The following is a 20018-nucleotide window of genomic DNA, read 5'->3' as shown; positions in this document are numbered from 1 at the left end:
AAGAACTGTGCTTTCTAAGAAGATATCACAAATCCCCAAGTCCAAGTGTGGTGGTGGTTGCGATGCCTGACCTTCCCAGCACTGGACGGGAAGAGGTGGCTCTTTCCACCATTTGCACGCCCCCTGCAAGTGCTGAAAGGAGCACCCACAGTCCACTTGCTGATATGCAAATTGAAGATGTCACTGTTGAAGTACAACAGGATGAGGATACTGGTGTAGCTGGCGCTGAGGAGGAAGTTGGCGAGGAGGATTCTGATGGTGATGTGGTTTGTTTAAATCAGGCTCCGGGGGAGACAGTTGTTGTCCGTGGGATGAAAAAGCCCATCACGGTCATGCCTGGGCAGAAGACCAAACATTCCACCTCTTTGGTCTGGCAATATTTCTATCCAAATCCGGACAACAACTGTCTTGCCATATGTACCATATGTAAAGGTGAAATAAGTAGGGGTAGGGACGTCAACCACCTAGGAACATCCTCCCTTATACGGCACCTGCAGCGCGTTCATAAAAAGTTACTGTCAAGTTCAGAAACTTTGGCTAAGACCGTAAGCAGTCCAGGGACACCTAAATCCCGTTGTCCTGTTGTATCCAAGCGCCTGCAAACCACACCGTCAACTCCCTCCTCGTCAATTTCCTCCTTAGTCAGGATCGGAAGTAGTCCTGCAGGCCATGTCACTGGCATGACTGACTCTCCTATCCGGGATTCCTCTGGAGGATCCTGCATTGCTACGCCTACTGCTGCCGCTGCTGCTGTTGCTGCTGCTGGGAGTCGTTCATCATCCCAGAGAGGAAGTAGGAACACCACTACTTTTACTAAACAATTGACCCTCCAACAGTCCTTAGCGAGGAGGATGAAGTACGACAGCAGTCATCCTGAAGCAAAACGTATAACTGAAGCCTTGACTGCTATGTTGGTGTTAGACGTGCGTCCGGTATCCGCCATTAGTGCAGTGGGATTTAGACAATTGATGGAGGTAGTGTGTCCCCGGTTCCAAATCCCGTCTAGATTCCACTTCACTAGGCAGGCGATACCGAGACTGTACAGAAACGTCAGAAAAAGTGTCCTCAGTGTCCTGAAAAATGCCGTTGTACACAATGTCCACTTAACCACGGACATGTGGACAAGTGGAACAGGGCAGACTAAGGACTATATGACTGTGACAGCCCACTGGGTAGATGTATCACCTTACGCAGCAACAGCAGCAGCGTCACCAGTAGCAGCATCTCAGAAATGCCAGCTCGTTACAAGGCAGGCTACGCTGTGTATCACCGGTTTCAGTAAGAGGCACACCGCCGACAACCTCTTAGAGAAACTGAGGGAAATCATCGCCCAGTGGCTTACCCCACTTAGACTCTCCTGGGGATTTGTGATATCTGACAACGCCACCAATATTGTGCGGGCATTACATCTGGGCAAATTCCAGCACGTCCCATGTTTTGCTCACACAATAAACTTGGTGGTGCAGAATTTTCTGAAAAGCGACAGGGGCGTGCAGGAGACGCTTTGGGTGGCCCGAAAAATTTCTGGCCACTTTCGCCATTCAGCGACTGCGTGCCGAAGACTGGAGCGCCAGAAACACTCTTGAACCTGCCCCGCCATCACCTGAAGCAAGAGGTTGTGACGCGGTGGAACTCAACCCTCTATATGCTTCAGAGGATGGAGGAGCAGCAAAAGGCCATACAAGCCTATACATCCACCTATGACATAGGCAAAGGAGGGGGTATGCACCTGACTCAAGCGCAGTGGAGAATGATTTCCGTGTTGTGCAAGGTTCTCCAGCCCTTCGAACTTGCCACACGTGAAGTCAGTTCAGACACTGCCAGCTTGAGTCAGGTCATTCCCCTCATCAGGCTTTTGCAGAAGCAGCTGGAGAAAGTGAAGGAGGAGCTAAGACGGAGCGATTCCGCTCGGCATGTGGGACTTGTGGATGAAGCCCTTCATTCGCTTTGCCAGGATTCCAGGGTGGTCAATCTGTTGAAATCAGACCACTACGTTTTGGCCACCGTGCTCGATCCTAGGTTTAAAGCCTATGTGGTGTCTCTCTTTCCGGCCGACACAAGCCTGCAGAGGTGCAAAGACCTGCTGGTGAACACACTGTCAGCTGAAGCGGAACGTGACACGTCAACGGCTCCTTCTTCATTTTCTCCCGCAACTGGGGCTGCCAGGAAAAAACTTAGGTATCCTAAGCAACCCGCTGGCGGTGATGCAGGGCAGGCAGGACCAAGTTTGGACATCTGGTCCGGACTGAAGGACCTGGCAACAATTTCTGACATGTCTACTGTCACTGCATATGATACTGTCACCATTGACAGAATGGTGGAGGATTACATCGGTGACAGCATCCAAGTAGGCATGGCAGACAGTCCATACCTGTACTGGCAGGAAAAAGAGGCAATTTGGAGGCCCCTGTACAAACTGGCTCTATTTTACCTGAGTTGCCCCCCCTCCAGTGTGTACTCCGAAAGAGTGTTTAGTGCAGCCGGGAACCTTGTCAGCGAAAGGCGTAGGAGGTTGCTTCCACAGAATGTGGAGAAGATGATGTTCATCAAAATGAATTATCAGCTCTTCCAGGGAGACCAGCCTCCAGAAGGTACAGAGGGACCTGTGGTGGTGGATTCAAGTGGGGACGAGTTAATACTTTGTGAGGATGAGGATGTACACACTGAAGAGGGTGAGGAATCGGTGGATGAGGAGGATGAGGATGACATCTTGCCTCCATAGAGCCAGTTTGTGCAGGGACACATTAATTGCCAGCTTGTTTTGTGGGGGCCCAAACGAACCAATCATTTCAGCCACAGTTGTGTGGCAGACCCTGGCGCTGAAATGATTGGTTTGTTAAAGTGTGCATGTCCTGTTTATACAACATAAGGGTGGGTGGGAGGGCCCAAGGACAATTCCATCTTGCACCTCTTTTTTTTCTTTGCATTATGTACAGTTTGGGGCCTAGTTTTTCAAACTGCCATCCTGTCTGCCACTGCAGTTTCACGCCTAGATGGGTCACGTGTTTGTGCCGCCCACTCGTGTCGCTTAGCATAGTCATCCAGCTACCTCGGTGCAACGTTTTGGACATAAAAACACTATTGTGAGGTGTGAGGTGTTCAGAATAGACTGGAAATGAGTGGAAATTAAGGTTATTGAGGTTAATAATAGCATAGGAGCAGAAAAACCTACAAATTCTGTGATTTTAGCTGTTTTTATGCTTTTTAAAAAAAAAATACAGATCCAAAACACAAAACCCAGAACCCAAAACACGGAAGGGTGGTTTTGGCAAAACCAATCCAGATCCAAAACACGAAGAAAGATCCAGATCCAAAACCAAAACACAAAACACGAAAAGTGGCCGGTGCACACCCCTAGTTTACAGTATATGGGACCTGATTCAGAGTTGTACACTATCTTTGCAGGTCCATGGCACTGTGACTTGGGTCGCAATGGCATCACAGCACATGCGCAACACAACATCTGAACGAGGCCCATAGTCATCTTGCTCAAACATAGTTTACAAGTTATAACTAGGGGTGTGCACCGGCCACTTTTCGTGTTTTGTGTTTTGGTTTTGGATCTGGATCTTTCTTCGTGTTTTGGATCTGGATTGGTTTTGCCAAAACCACCCTTCCGTGTTTTGGGTTCTGGGTTTTGTGTTTTGGATCTGTATTTTTTTGAAAAAAAGCATAAAAACAGCTAAAATCACAGAATTTGTAGGTTTTTCTGCTCCTATGCTATTATTAACCTCAATAACCTTAATTTCCACTCATTTCCAGTCTATTCTGAACACCTCACACCTCACAATAGTGTTTTTATGTCCAAAAGGTTGCACCGAGGTAGCTGGATGACTATGCTAAGCGACACGAGTGGGCGGCACAAACACGTGACCCATCTAGGAGTGACACTGCAGTGGCAGGCAGGATGGCAGTTAGAAAAACTAGGCCCCAAACTGTACATAATGCAAAGAAAAAAAGAGGTGCAAGATGGAATTGTCCTTGGGCCCTCCCACCCACCCTTATGTTGTATAAACAGGACATGCACACTTTAACAAATCAATCATTTCAGCGCCAGGGTCTGCCACACAACTGTGGCTGAAATGATTGGTTCGTTTGGGCCCCCACAAAACAAGCTGGCAATTTATGTGTCCCTGCACAAACTGGCTCTACGGAGGCAAGATGTCATCCTCATCCTCCTCATCCACCGATTCCTCACCCTCTTCAGTGTGTACATCCTCATCCTCACAAAGTATTAACTCGTCCCCACTTGAATCCACCACCACAGGTCCCTCTGTACCTTCTGGAGGCTGGTCTCCCTGGAAGAGCTGATAATTCATTTTGATGAACATCATCTTCTCCACATTCTGTGGAAGCAACCTCCTACGCCTTTCGCTGACAAGGTTCCCGGCTGCACTAAACACTCTTTCGGAGTACACACTGGAGGGGGGGCAACTCAGGTAAAATAGAGCCAGTTTGTACAGGGGCCTCCAAATTGCCTCTTTTTCCTGCCAGTACAGGTATGGACTGTCTGACATGCCTACTTGGATGCTGTCACCGATGTAATCCTCCACCATTCTGTCAATGGTGACAGTATCATATGCAGTGACAGTAGACATGTCAGAAATTGTTGCCAGGTCCTTCAGTCCGGACCAGATGTCCAAACTTGGTCCTGCCTGCCCTGCATCACCGCCAGCGGGTTGCTTAGGATACCTAAGTTTTTTCCTGGCAGCCCCAGTTGCGGGAGAAAATGAAGAAGGAGCCGTTGACGTGTCACGTTCCGCTTCAGCTGACAGTGTGTTCACCAGCAGGTCTTTGCACCTCTGCAGGCTTGTGTCGGCCGGAAAGAGAGACACCACATAGGCTTTAAACCTAGGATCGAGCACGGTGGCCAAAATGTAGTGGTCTGATTTCAACAGATTGACCACCCTGGAATCCTGGCAAAGCGAATGAAGGGCTTCATCCACAAGTCCCACATGCCGAGCGGAATCGCTCCGTCTTAGCTCCTCCTTCACTTTCTCCAGCTGCTTCTGCAAAAGCCTGATGAGGGGAATGACCTGACTCAAGCTGGCAGTGTCTGAACTGACTTCACGTGTGGCAAGTTCGAAGGGCTGAAGAACCTTGCACAACACGGAAATCATTCTCCACTGCGCTTGAGTCAGGTGCATACCCCCTCCTTTGCCTATGTCATAGGTGGATGTATAGGCTTGTATGGCCTTTTGCTGCTCCTCCATCCTCTGAAGCATATAGAGGGTTGAGTTCCACCGCGTCACAACCTCTTGCTTCAGGTGATGGCGGGGCAGGTTCAAGAGTGTTTGCTGGCGCTCCAGTCTTCGGCACGCAGTCGCTGAATGGCGAAAGTGGCCAGAAATTTTTCGGGCCACCCAAAGCGTCTCCTGCACGCCCCTGTCGCTTTTCAGAAAATTCTGCACCACCAAGTTTATTGTGTGAGCAAAACATGGGACGTGCTGGAATTTGCCCAGATGTAATGCCCGCACAATATTGGTGGCGTTGTCAGATATCACAAATCCCCAGGAGAGTCTAAGTGGGGTAAGCCACTGGGCGATGATTTCCCTCAGTTTCTCTAAGAGGTTGTCGGCGGTGTGCCTCTTACTGAAACCGGTGATACACAGCGTAGCCTGCCTTGTAACGAGCTGGCATTTCTGAGATGCTGCTACTGGTGACGCTGCTGCTGTTGCTGCGTAAGGTGATACATCTACCCAGTGGGCTGTCACAGTCATATAGTCCTTAGTCTGCCCTGTTCCACTTGTCCACATGTCCGTGGTTAAGTGGACATTGTGTACAACGGCATTTTTCAGGACACTGAGGACACTTTTTCTGACGTTTCTGTACAGTCTCGGTATCGCCTGCCTAGTGAAGTGGAATCTAGACGGGATTTGGAACCGGGGACACACTACCTCCATCAATTGTCTAAATCCCACTGCACTAATGGCGGATACCGGACGCACGTCTAACACCAACATAGCAGTCAAGGCCTCAGTTATACGTTTTGCTTCAGGATGACTGCTGTCGTACTTCATCCTCCTCGCTAAGGACTGTTGGAGGGTCAATTGTTTAGTAAAAGTAGTGGTGTTCCTACTTCCTCTCTGGGATGATGAACGACTCCCAGCAGCAGCAGCAACAGCAGCAGCGGCAGCAGTAGGCGTAGCAATGCAGGATCCTCCGGAGGAATCCCGGATAGGAGAGTCAGTCATGCCAGTGATATGGCCTGCAGGACTACTTCCGATCCTGACTAAGGAGGAAATTGACGAGGAGGGAGTTGACGGTGTGGTTTGCAGGCGCTTGGATACAACAGGACAACGGGATTTAGGTGTCCCTGGACTGCTTACGGTCTGAGCCAAAGTTTCTGAACTTGACAGTAACTTTTTATGAACGCGCTGCAGGTGCCGTATAAGGGAGGATGTTCCTAGGTGGTTGACGTCCCTACCCCTACTTATTTCACCTTTACATATGGTACATATGGCAAGACAGTTGTTGTCCGGATTTGGATAGAAATATTGCCAGACCAAAGAGGTGGAATGTTTGGTCTTCTGCCCAGGCATGACCGTGATGGGCTTTTTCATCCCACGGACAACAACTGTCTCCCCCGGAGCCTGATTTAAACAAACCACATCACCATCAGAATCCTCCTCGCCAACTTCCTCCTCAGCGCCAGCTACACCAGTATCCTCATCCTGTTGTACTTCAACAGTGACATCTTCAATTTGCATATCAGCAAGTGGACTGTGGGTGCTCCTTTCAGCACTTGCAGGGGGCGTGCAAATGGTGGAAAGAGCCACCTCTTCCCGTCCAGTGCTGGGAAGGTCAGGCATCGCAACCACCACCACACTTGGACTCTCTTTGGGGATTTGTGATATCTTCTTAGAAAGCACAGTTCTTCGCTGTGCTTTTGCCAGCTTAACTCTTTTGATTTTTTTAGTGGGAGGAGTGCTTCCATCGTCATGTGAAGCTGAACCACTAGTCATGAACATACTAGGGATCGACCTTAGCCGTTCCTTGCCACTCCGTGTCGTAAATGGCATATTGGCAAGTTTACGTTTCTCTTCAGCTGATTTAAATGTCTTTTTCAAGGTCATTTTCCTGAACTTTGCCATTTGGGATTGTATGTGCCCTCTACTATGACATTGGGCATCGGCCTTGGCAGACGACGTTGATGGCATGTTATCGTCTATGTCATGACTAGTGGCAGCAGCTTCAGCACTAGGAGGAAGTGGTTCTTGATCTTTCTCTATTTTATTTTTATCGGAGAAAGTTTGGTCCTCCATTTATGTTATATCGATTTGATATATACGTGCGGCTAAACACAGAAAATAAATTTTTTTTTGGTTCGGACTGGAGTGTACTTTGTGGGTTACAGCACCCTTTAACGGTCAAGCCAGCCGGCCCTTTACTTATGACACAGGCGCACTCTTGGCACTACTTTGTTGATGCACGTGCGGCTACTGCGCACACAATTCACAAACACAGAAAATAATTTTTTTTTGGTTTGGACTGGAGTGTACTTTGGGGGTTACAGCACCCTTTAACGGTCAAGCCAGCCGGCCCTTTACTTATGACACAGGCGCACGCTTGGCACTACTTTGTTGATGCACGTGCGGCTACTGCGCACACAATTCACAAACACAGAAAATAATTTTTTTTTGGTTTGGACTGGAGTGTACTTTCGGGGGTTACAGCACCCTTAACGGTCAAGCCAGCCGGCCCTTTACTTATGACACAGGCGCACGCTTGGCACTACTTTGTTGATGCACGTGCGGCTACTGCGCACACAATTCACAAACACAGAAAATAATTTTTTTTTGGTTTGGACTGGAGTGTACTTTCGGGGGTTACAGCACCCTTTAACGGTCAAGCCAGCCGGCCCTTTACTTATGACACAGGCGCACGCTTGGCACTACTTTGTTGATGCACGTGCGGCTACTGCGCACACAATTCACAAACACAGAAAATAATTTTTTTTTAGGTTTGGACTGGAGTGTACTTTCGGGGGTTACAGCACCCTTAACGGTCAAGCCAGCCGGCCCTTTACTTATGACACAGGCGCACGCTTGGCACTACTTTGTTGATGCACGTGCGGCTACTGCGCACACAATTCACAAACACAGAAAATAATTTTTTTTTTGGTTTGGACTGGAGTGTACTTTCGGGGGTTACAGCACCCTTAACGGTCAAGCCAGCCGGCCCTTTACTTATGACACAGGCGCACGCTTGGCACTACTTTGTTGATGCACGTGCGGCTACTGCGCACACAATTCACAAACACAGAAAATAATTTTTTTTTTGGTTTGGACTGGAGTGTACTTTCGGGGGTTACAGCACCCTTAACGGTCAAGCCAGCCGGCCCTTTACTTATGACACAGGCGCACGCTTGACACTACTTTGTTGATGCACGTGCGGCTACTGCGCACACAATTCACAAACACAGAAAATAATTTTTTTTTGGTTTGGACTGGAGTGTACTTTCAGGGGTTACAGCACCCTTTAACGGTCAAGCCAGCCGGCCCTTTACTTATGACACAGGCGCACGCTTGGCACTACTTTGTTGATGCACGTGCGGCTACTGCGCACACAATTCACAAACACAGAAAATAATTTTTTTTTGGTTTGGACTGGAGTGTACTTTCGGGGGTTACAGCACCCTTTAACGGTCAAGCCAGCCGGCCCTTTACTTATGACACAGGCGCACTCTTGGCACTACTTTGTTGATGCACGTGCGGCTACTGCGCACACAATTCACAAACACAGAAAATAATTTTTTTTTAGGTTTGGACTGGAGTGTACTTTCGGGGGTTACAGCACCCTTAACGGTCAAGCCAGCCGGCCCTTTACTTATGACACAGGCGCACGCTTGGCACTACTTTGTTGATGCACGTGCGGCTACTGCGCACACAATTCACAAACACAGAAAATAATTTTTTTTTGGTTTGGACTGGAGTGTACTTTCGGGGGTTACAGCACCCTTTAACGGTCAAGCCAGCCGGCCCTTTACTTATGACACAGGCGCACGCTTGGCACTACTTTGTTGATGCACGTGCGGCTACTGCGCACACAATTCACAAACACAGAAAATAATTTTTTTTTAGGTTTGGACTGGAGTGTACTTTCGGGGGTTACAGCACCCTTAACGGTCAAGCCAGCCAGCCCTTTACTTATGACACAGGCGCACGCTTGGCACTACTTTGTTGATGCACGTGCGGCTACTGCGCACACAATTCACAAACACAGAAAATAATTTTTTTTTTGGTTTGGACTGGAGTGTACTTTCGGGGGTTACAGCACCCTTAACGGTCAAGCCAGCCGGCCCTTTACTTATGACACAGGCGCACGCTTGGCACTACTTTGTTGATGCACGTGCGGCTACTGCGCACACAATTCACAAACACAGAAAATAATTTTTTTTTTGGTTTTGACTGGAGTGTACTTTCGGGGGTTACAGCACCCTTAACGGTCAAGCCAGCCGGCCCTTTACTTATGACACAGGCGAACGCTTGACACTACTTTGTTGATGCACGTGCGGCTACTGCGCACACAATTCACAAACACAGAAAATAATTTTTTTTTGGTTTGGACTGGAGTGTACTTTCAGGGGTTACAGCACCCTTTAACGGTCAAGCCAGCCGGCCCTTTACTTATGACACAGGCGCACGCTTGGCACTACTTTGTTGATGCACGTGCGGCTACTGCGCACACAATTCACAAACACAGAAAATAATTTTTTTTTGGTTTGGACTGGAGTGTACTTTCGGGGGTTACAGCACCCTTTAACGGTCAAGCCAGCCGGCCCTTTACTTATGACACAGGGGCACTCTTGGCACTACTTTGTTGATGCACGTGCGGCTACTGCGCACACAATTCACAAACACAGAAAATAATTTTTTTTTAGGTTTGGACTGGAGTGTACTTTCGGGGGTTACAGCACCCTTAACGGTCAAGCCAGCCGGCCCTTTACTTATGACACAGGCGCACGCTTGGCACTACTTTGTTGATGCACGTGCGGCTACTGCGCACACAATTCACAAACACAGAAAATAATTTTTTTTTGGTTTGGACTGGAGTGTACTTTCGGGGGTTACAGCACCCTTTAACGGTCAAGCCAGCCGGCCCTTTACTTATGACACAGGCGCACGCTTGGCACTACTTTGTTGATGCACGTGCGGCTACTGCGCACACAATTCACAAACACAGAAAATAATTTTTTTTTAGGTTTGGACTGGAGTGTACTTTCGGGGGTTACAGCACCCTTAACGGTCAAGCCAGCCGGCCCTTTACTTATGACACAGGCGCACGCTTGGCACTACTTTGTTGATGCACGTGCGGCTACTGCGCACACAATTCACAAACACAGAAAATAATTTTTTTTTTGGTTTGGACTGGAGTGTATTTTCGGGGGTTACAGCACCCTTAACGGTCAAGCCAGCCGGCCCTTTACTTATGACACAGGCGCACGCTTGGCACTACTTTGTTGATGCACGTGCGGCTACTGCGCACACAATTCACAAACACAGAAAATAATTTTTTTTTTGGTTTGGACTGGAGTGTACTTTCGGGGGTTACAGCACCCTTAACGGTCAAGCCAGCCGGCCCTTTACTTATGACACAGGCGCACGCTTGGCACTACTTTGTTGATGCACGTGCGGCTACTGCGCACACAATTCACAAACACAGAAAATATATTATTTTTTTAGCACTTGGGGGGAGCACCCCTGATGGACAGAGCACCCCCTGGACAACACTACAGCACCCCTTTAGGACTGGGACACTGCACAGGACTTTGGAGTGGACACAGCCCCTATGGAGAACTGACTGCACAACACAGTCCAGCCAGCCCCTATGGACTTTGAAGTAGTGGACACAGCCCCTATTAACAACAGCAGCACAGCACAACACAGCCAGCCCCTATGGACTTTGAAGTAGTGGACAACAGCAGCACTACACTACACTACACTACACAGCACTAACTCCCACCCTCCCTCTTCACTGTCCACAGCCGAGTGAGAAAATGGCGCCGACGCGGGTACCTTATATAGGATCCAAAACCCGCGAGACTCGGAAGGCGGGATGATGACGTTTTGCCTCGATGTCAGATCCGAGTCAGGCGGGAAAAGTCGAGCCTGACTCGGATCGGACTCGGATCGGGGGGGCTCGGGGGGGTTCGGATTTCAGAAATCCGAACCCGCTCACCCCTAGTTATAACAAGTTATAATTAGAACTGGAAGAATAGTTTACAGCTGTGTCCTCATATACTGTTGCTCAAGTTGCAGCAAATAGCCGCTCTCGGGACGCCAGGTCTCTCGGCCGCATCAAACGTCTTCATTTCTCATATTTGTATAAATCAAACAAATGGGAGCAACAAATTCTACTTTGCTAGATTGCACTGACCAATTTGATCAGATCGAATCAGAGCGATGTTTCTGTCTGTTTTCAAGTTGGCACAAAAACTACTGAACCAATTTTCATGAAATTGATTTTCTGCATTATTTTCTAGAAATAAATAACTTGCACTTTGTTTCCTCTCGATCCATCTAATTAAAATTGAACAATAACAAAAACAAAATTTAATGACATCATCAATGCAAGAGATAGGTGTGGCACCATACATGCGGCCGGTAAGGATTGGGGGGAGAGGTGCTTTGGGTCCGCGTTTACTTGAATAGCATAGGCTACACAGCAATCTGTGCACAGGGCACACAGTGACATTGGTGTGAGTAGTGAGCAGGGTTGGACTGGCCCTCAGGGGTACAGGGGAAATCCCCGGTGGGCCCCACTGCCTAAGGGCCCACCCCCTCCTCAAGGTGTCAGGTCCAGACCTCAAATTATAAATTTTTATTCGATTAGATGGTCAGTTATCTGGTGGAGCAGTACCACTGATCAATATGGGTGATTGGTTCCCTTCTATAGAATCTACACCTATTGGTTAGCCAAGCATTTTGGGTGGCTGACCACACCCCCTGTGATGGATAACCACACCCCTTAAGCATGGGCCCCTAACAGTGCATTCCCCGGTGGGCACTTCATGCTTCAGTCCGACACTGGTAGTGAGTTAATGCACTGCTGCCACCAGTCTGTATAGCGCTGCTGGTCATATGGGCCACTCTTACGACAGGGACCCTATGTTAAAAAATACAAGTAGAAAACCTCAAATGTTGGAAGAGGCAATTTCATTGTGGGCGTCATTTTCCGGTGACACCCGACGCGGGACCACGGGCAGGTGAGTTTAAAATAATATGGGTGCAGGGTGTGCGGTGCGGGGCCCCCCTGGACCCGGGGGCACGTGTGCCCCGCACACACTGCACCCATTATAGATATGCCACTGCGTAGGCCAGTGGTTCCCAAACTCGCTCCTCAAGGCACCATAACGGTCCAGGTTTTCAGGATATCTATACTGTACAGGTGACTTAATTAGTAGCTCAGTCAGTTTGATTATACCATCTATGCACAAGCATGGATATCATTAAAAATTGGACTGTTAGGGTGTCTTGAGGACCGAGTTTGGGAACTGCTGCTGTAGGCTTTCGCAACAGTTGCTCATTTAAGTGCAACTGTGAACCAGCCCCATAGAGAGCAGACCTATAATCAGCACCTGCGGGATTAAACAAATATTAACAAGATGTGCAATTACAACAAAGCTTCAAAGCCAGCTGTGCGCCTCATTGCTGCAGTCACTTGGAGATGGGCTATCCCTATGAACCAACAGAATTCATACATACAGGGACACAGCTACTATTTCCTGTCCTTGGAACTCCAAGTCTTTGCACTAATCAGTCATCGCTATTGTGTACACTGCAACAAAACTCAAGAAACACCTAATTTGTAATATTTCAAAATGTGTAATGGAGCACTTAGACGTAGTAGATGTAGAATTGTAATGTAAACCCCACCTCTTCTCTGTTATAACAATTACAGACATTTGCAATGAAATACTGTAGGACCATGTGTACAAAAAAAGGCTGATGTATCGTACATTGGGCCTGATTCAGAGCCGAACACTCTGACCAGAGCGCTCGCTCTGAATCAGTGCCCTCCTCCATGAAAATGGAGCGGCCTCCTGGCCGCTCGCATAGCTGTGGGTGACCACACACAGCATATGCGAGCGTCCATGATGATGGAGACCATCAAGACCATCGCGACCATCGGGCTTGCGACGGAGACCCTGCGGTAGGGTCTCGTTGCCGCAAGCCCTGGAGTGATTTTGGCTCTATCAGAGCCGAAATCACTCCCACTGACATCACTAGTGATGTCAGTGGGGCCGGACTCAGATGGTAGGCGTTCTCATCGGAACGCCTCCGTCTGGCAACCACGCCCCCGGCACGCCCACTAAAGTCACCATCTACAGCACGCCCCCTTTTGTGCGAGACCCATAACGATGGCTTGGCCATCGTTATTCGGGTCTCGCGCATGCGCACGACGGAGCTCCCTCCATCGTGCGCATGCGCATTGGGGGAACATCGACCCGCTTGTGAGCGTCCTGCGCTCCCGAGCGGGTCTGAATGACCCCCATTGCTGATAACAAATTTATATATTAATCCACATCGGTAACTTAGATTATGGGGACAGACAGGTACAGATATTGGTTGGTTGATTGTCTGTGCATGACTATTGCCACCTGACAGTGACTCACTCGGCATTAACATTCCAAACGTGGCACCACAAGGGTCAGTCTTTGTGATAACACCAGCAGAGTATAACTATGAGTATATGGGGACAATTATCACATACATATGACAGCGTGCCAAGGGCAATGTCCAAACTAATTTCTGTGTAAGCAGAGCTGGTATGGCATTCAAGGAGATGCAAGACAATATAGTTCAACCTCCTCTACAGTAAATATAAATATTACAGCATGCCAAGTTTATAGATAAATAACTTACCTAATACAACCGCAGTAACTTTATCCTTCATCATAGGAAAAAGTAGAACAACTGAAAAAGAAAACAACAAACATGTTGTAAATTCTGTCAATCCCATGTTCAAAAATAAAAAAATACTAGAATATTGTATTTTTCAATTTCCATAGTTTTAGCTAACTAACAAAAGCTTGTACAGTATGTATAGTTTGTATAGTTTGTATAGTATGTATAGTTTAATTGGCTACATATGTAGAAAATGCACCACCAAATACACACATGTGTAAGCAACTTGAGGACACATGTTCAGGCAGTGTGACAGGAACTTCACTTCCAGGTCTGGCAAGCATACCGTAGGTGACCTTATTTTCTATTGTGTCCATTGTCTCCAGTTCTAATTGTGCGGGTTATATACAGTGCCGGAGCAAGGTGATTTTGTGCAATGTACTGGCCCTGTCCAATGTGACATCACGCCAAGTGAATGTGGACACTGGCACCAGAAAGTGCAGAATGGCCCCAGAGCATCCCACTCAGGGCTGCTGTACAGGTTGCAGGGTGCATGCCCAGAGCGTCTAAAGGACAGCAGCAGCACTACAGGCTACATCGTAGGTGCTGGAATAGGGTAAGCGCAAGGGGTGGCTCACCCCCAACATTTGAGAGCGATGACAGGGGCACACAGTGGTACTGTAGATGAGTAATTCCCATGAGCACAAAAGGTCAGAGAGGCATATGTTTAGCTCTGATTGGTGGAGCTCATCACATGCATTTCTGACCCGTGGAGGAGATCAGCAGTATCCTTATATGAGGGATTCATTAGAGCAAGGCAGCAGTTTTTGCTGGGCATGTGTAATGTTTGCTGAATGCTGAGGAAGAATGGAGCCCCCCGTAATGAACAGAATCAGTGACGTAATTACTATGTTGGTTATACATATACACCTGTTATGCCTTAATTATTAGCGGATAAAGTTTAGGGAAAATGAGTTTGCATATTTGTTTAATTTGAACCACATTTGCCAACTCACAATACATACTATTGACAACTTATATAGTATTAGGACTAAACAAAACAAAAATTAAATATGCAGCCATTTATATCCTACTAAAATGTTTTTTGTTTTTTTTTCCATTATTTATAAGAACATTTTTATTGTTGTTGGTTTTTGGTCATTATAAGATGAAGTCTGAACATGTCTCCACCTCTGGATGTTAAACATTGTGCAGTATGAAGCCGCATATCCACGAGACGATAAAATGAATGAATGATAACGATATTGTTCAATCGTTCATTATATCAGCCAGTGGATATGCTGTCAACAAACAGCGATGCTTGCTCCCGCTAGTCGTTGACGACGTCGCTCATCACCCGTACTTGCAGGGCAACCTGACGATATTGTCAGGTTCTGCAAGTACGGGGATGAGGGGGGGTGACCTCATATTGGTCAGTGTGTGTGCTCAATGTCGTTAAGGACATTGGGCACACCACTGCCGGAGACACACTACACTATATCGTTCATGGAGCGAATTGTGTAGTGGATATGTGCTTTTAGTTGTTGCATGAATTCTTGAATTGCTGGATTGGGGGTATTGGGAGACCCTATATGTGTATTTGAGTGGAGTCTGACGCATACTTGCCTACTTTTGAAAAAGCATTTCAGGGAGATTGTGAAAGCACCACCTATGAGCGCACTTTTCAGTGGGCGTGCACTACTACATCTGAGAGGCGTGTCATAAACCTGACTTACATCCAATTGTAAATGAGACCCAAAGCAGTTATGCTGGCCATACACGCTACAATTATCGGGACGATCCGCCCGATATCGGCGGATCGCCGCGATAATTGTAGCATGTGGGGGGGCGACCGAGGGTTAAATATTGCTCGGTCGGGCATGATGGATTGTCCAGCATGCCCGTCCGATGCGATATTTAGCGGGTAAACTGACGGCCGCATCGGGCAGTGTATGCCCAGCGCAGCCGACAGACAGACATTTCCTGTGTTCCTTCCTACGGAAGGAACAGGGAAATGTCTCCGCCCCGGGGGCGGAGCGCGGATGTCGGGCTATACACTGTGAGATTTCTCTCACAGTGTATGCCGGCGACTTCTGCGGCTGGCAGGCTGCCAGATAAAATGTCTGTCGGTCTGACAGGCATTTCATCTGGTAGTGTATGCCCAGCATAAGCAAGATATACTTGTTGATGAAAACACACTGATAGTTTTCAAAAAATACATGTAGCCATAGGGATCATTGTGCCTTATAACCAATGCCAGAAAATTTATACTAATGATCCCATTTGAATGTAAATATCTCTGGGTTTGTTTGTTTTTTAATTTATAACAGCTTTATAATGGGGGTAAGGTGCAATCAGGGAGATTGGTAACCTCTTCAGGGAGTCAGGGAAATTGCTACTATTTCAGGGAGTTTCCCTGACAATCAGGGAGAGTATAGTCTGACGTGGTCACTATATGTACGTGTTGATGGAGCAAAATTTGCAACGTTTGATATGTATATTTGTTTTTCATCCGTAATTTTTTCTTGTTTTATACCTACAGAATATTTGCATTGGTGTGTGTATAGCACAATAAATAGCAGGATGCATACACTGGGCTCGATCCTATTAGCTGCGAGTAGGGTCCTGCAAGCCATTCTCATGGCGAACTTACGTTGCATGATGGTCTCTGTAGTAGAGATGTGCAATTTGGTTTCGCTGAAAACCGAACACACCTGAACTTTGAGGTTCCAAGTCGCATTGAGTCTCGGCTTGGATCACTTTTGGGGTTCCGAGTACCTGCTCGGGTCTGCTGTAAGTTTGGAACTCTGATAAAAAAAAATGAATCTTGGATTTTGGATTGCATGTAAACAAGCTGAAATTATATTATTTTAGCTGTTTTTATCAATTTTAAAGAAATCCAAAACCAAAACAGAAAAGAACCAAAAACACTTGAAAGTAAGGAGACCAATCCCGGGTCATTTTTTCTATCCCGGGATTCGGGATTGAAGAAAACTAAATCCCGGGATACCTGGAATTGGCCTCGTTTAAAAAAAGTCCCCCACCCAGCCCCCACAGTGACTTACCGGGTGGCAGGCGGACAAAACTACGGTATGGCCATGTAGAGCGGTGGGTGGGGAGCGCTACAGCCGGCTCAGGGCTCTGAAACGTGACGTCAATCCTCACGTCATGCTGCCTAGTGTGCACAGTCGGGGGAAGGGGGAGCCGGGCAGTGTCAGAGCACTCTTCTGGAGGTGCTTAGTGCTGCTCGACATTTAAGAAAAAAAAAACATTTATAGCCAATGCCAGGTTCGGAATTGGAGGCTTCAACCACCGCCATTTTAGATCCTGATCCCAGGACTGGCCTCCCTACTTGAGAGTAGCCTGTGCACATCTCTACTCTGTAGTCCTAGCTGTATATACTGTATTAGTAAAGTGAGAGTTTTTAGAAGTGAAGATGTTGCCCATAGTAACCAATCAGATTCTAATTTAACATTTTACTAGCACCTTCTAGAAGATAATAGCTAGAATCTGACTGGTTGCTATGGGCAACATCTCCACTTCTAAAAACTCTCACTTTAGTAGATTTACCCCCTAGAGCGAGTTTCAGTGCACTATACTGATAAGCTCTTAAGTCTACACCAAACTACAACTCCAGGCACCATGCGTGCAAGGAAGGTAAAGCAGGTGATATCACAGATATCTTCTGCTTACCTTTCTCTCGTTGAATGGCTGTCCCAATACATTAGTGTGGAAACAGAATTAATAAAGTTTCTGAAAATACAATTTTCGGAGCATTCGCCTTCTTCAGGTGGTGAGTGCTCCAGCTCGTGACTCAAAATCCACTGGGTTGCACAGAAGGATCCTTTTTGATCCCTCCACCCCTGTCCGGCTCCTACCGCCGGACGTCGGGGCTCTTGTGTGCATGCGTGTCCTGTAGGTCACACATGCACACTTGTCTCACTGCTCTGAAAGAAGCAGTGAAAAGATTCACTGCTCCGTAAGGAGCAATGAAGCCGCTCGCAGAGACTGATGATTTTCGGATCAGCTGTCTCCGCACTGGAACAATGACGAATTGCTCCATTCTCGCTGCATTCATGAGGTGGCGAAGTAAGGAATTTTTAAATTGTGAGATAAGCATGTCCATCAAATTAAGCAGCCAAAACTCAGGTGTGTTCGGGAATGAGAGACCTGTGATACTTTCCAAGATCTTACGGACCTGACGCCAGAAGCACCTCAACACAGGACATGACCACCAAATGTGAAGTGGAGTACCATGTTCTTGGCTTCATCTCCAGCAGAGGTCCAAGAGACCAAGGAACATTTTGTGAAGATATACAGGGCATCTATACCAGCGAGATAATATGTTATATTGGGTCTAGTGCACTTGTATCAAAGAGGAAGTAGCAAAAGTGTAGGTAAACACCTGAGACCATTGGTCTTCACTCAGTCAATTCTCTAGATAACACTTTGTGCCATGTTTGGCATATGGTCTGTAAAAGCAGTTAGACATGCTTGATATAATTTAGATATTAAATCTCTAGCTATTGTCAGATACCATGTCCCCACGTGGGTCGGTTAATGAAGTGAGAAAATGTCTAATTTCAAGATAGTACCAAAACGAAGTGGACGGGAAGTCATAGATACTTTGGAGATCTGCAAAGGACCGTAAACCTCTTGCATTCACCAGTTGTGACATGCGCGTAAAGACCAGGCTGGGTGGTGGGATAGTCTCGGTGGAGATTTTGGATTGTGAATCAGAAGTGTAAGTAATGAGGCTCCTGCATTAAAATAGGGGAGATGTCTAAGTTTGTGCCATCATATGAGAGTAGGATCCATCGTAGGATGGCGGAAACTAGGGATTTTTTGGAGCCATGGGATAGACGAAGGAGAGGAACTGACGGAGTGTCCTTCGATATGTGGCCATTGCTTAATGCTTGGAGACCTAGACAATTCTACTATTCTGGAAAAATGTATTGAGTAATAATGGCTATGGAAATGAGGGAGTTGAAAACCACCTTTAGTACGGTATTGAATAAGCAATTTTTGCTCCAGTCTAGGTTGTCCATTTCCCCAGACAAATTTCCCAAATAAAATCTGAAACTCACTAAAAAAGGAAAGGGGGACTACAATCGGAAGCACTTGGTATAAATATATTTAGCAGAATATTAATTTTTACTGTATTTATTCTACCAAACCAGGGAAGACACAATATAGACCACCTGTGAAAGTCAGCTTTAAACTTAGCAAACAAAGGGGTAGTTAAGCTGAAAGAGGTTGGACCGCTACAGAACCAGGTGTAGATATGTTCAAAGCCACTGATTTTGTGTAATTAATTTTAAAATTAGATACATATGAAATATGCTGGAATTCACCCATAAGGGCAGACAGAGATGTCACAGGGCTAGAAACAGAGGTTGTCAGCAAACAATGTCATTTTGTGTTCAGAATTCCCAACCTGGACCCCTTTAATATTGTTGTTCGCCCGGATTGCTCTCGATCATCAGGTAGGTGGTGTGACAGGTTACTCCAGCTGCCCCTGAGTGGAGATTTAGGGGTGCCAAAATTAAATTATAACTTGCGCCCCCAACCTAAAAATGTTGACATAAAGGAAACGGTTTAAAGCATGGGAGTGTTGGTGTAAACTAGGCACATATACTACTGTTGGCATGCCATGTACAACTTCTGTGAACCCCTGCTAAAAGTCAAGATGGCGCATGCACTGAAGACTGACACTATGCCAGAAATGACTGCACATGCACAATATCTTCGCTCATCCAGAACCCTTTATAGATACACCACTGCGTTCCCAATCAGCATGCATCTTAAGAAAGTTACTGCCTTACATACAGTATGGTCGCAATTCTGGCATTTTAAGGAAGCACAATTTGATTTGCGGCTCAATTGTGGACAAATCTGCAGCAGGCCCCAAGTGTGCATGTATGTTATGAAGCTCACAGTCCCATGTGGCAATAAATAGGTTAATGCACTAACATAAATTACAATATTGTTAAGTGTGTGTTTAAAATAAATCCATAGCGGACATACCAGAGAAACACATGCAGCTATTTTACATAACAGCTATTTTTCATTGCAAAAAAAATATATATATTGAGTGCGGTTTAGATAGGTCCACAAAAATGTCAGCGAAGCCATGGTTTGTTTTATAGTGAGAGTAACCCGCTCATT

The 20018-nt window shown here is 46.8% G+C and overlaps 1 protein-coding gene across 1 annotated transcript in view; it reads right to left on the bottom strand.

Moving 5' to 3' along the window:
* VIT (vitrin) overlaps positions 1-20018 on the bottom strand; it is a 192064-nt gene that overhangs the window by 89366 nt on the left and 82680 nt on the right. Inside the window, exon 2 of the mRNA XM_088474404.1 lies at positions 13869-13919. Within this exon, the coding sequence (XP_088330530.1) occupies positions 13869-13902 (34 nt within the window). The 5' untranslated portion in view covers positions 13903-13919. The remainder of the gene's footprint in view (positions 1-13868; positions 13920-20018) is intronic.

The sequence above is a fragment of the Taudactylus pleione genome, unplaced genomic scaffold (assembly GCF_031769625.1).
Source record: "Taudactylus pleione unplaced genomic scaffold, aTauple2 ptg000154l, whole genome shotgun sequence".
Taxonomy (NCBI): domain Eukaryota; kingdom Metazoa; phylum Chordata; class Amphibia; order Anura; family Myobatrachidae; genus Taudactylus; species Taudactylus pleione.
The sequence above is the reverse complement of the archived record's forward strand: the minus strand, read 5'-3'. Positions and strand labels throughout refer to the sequence as shown.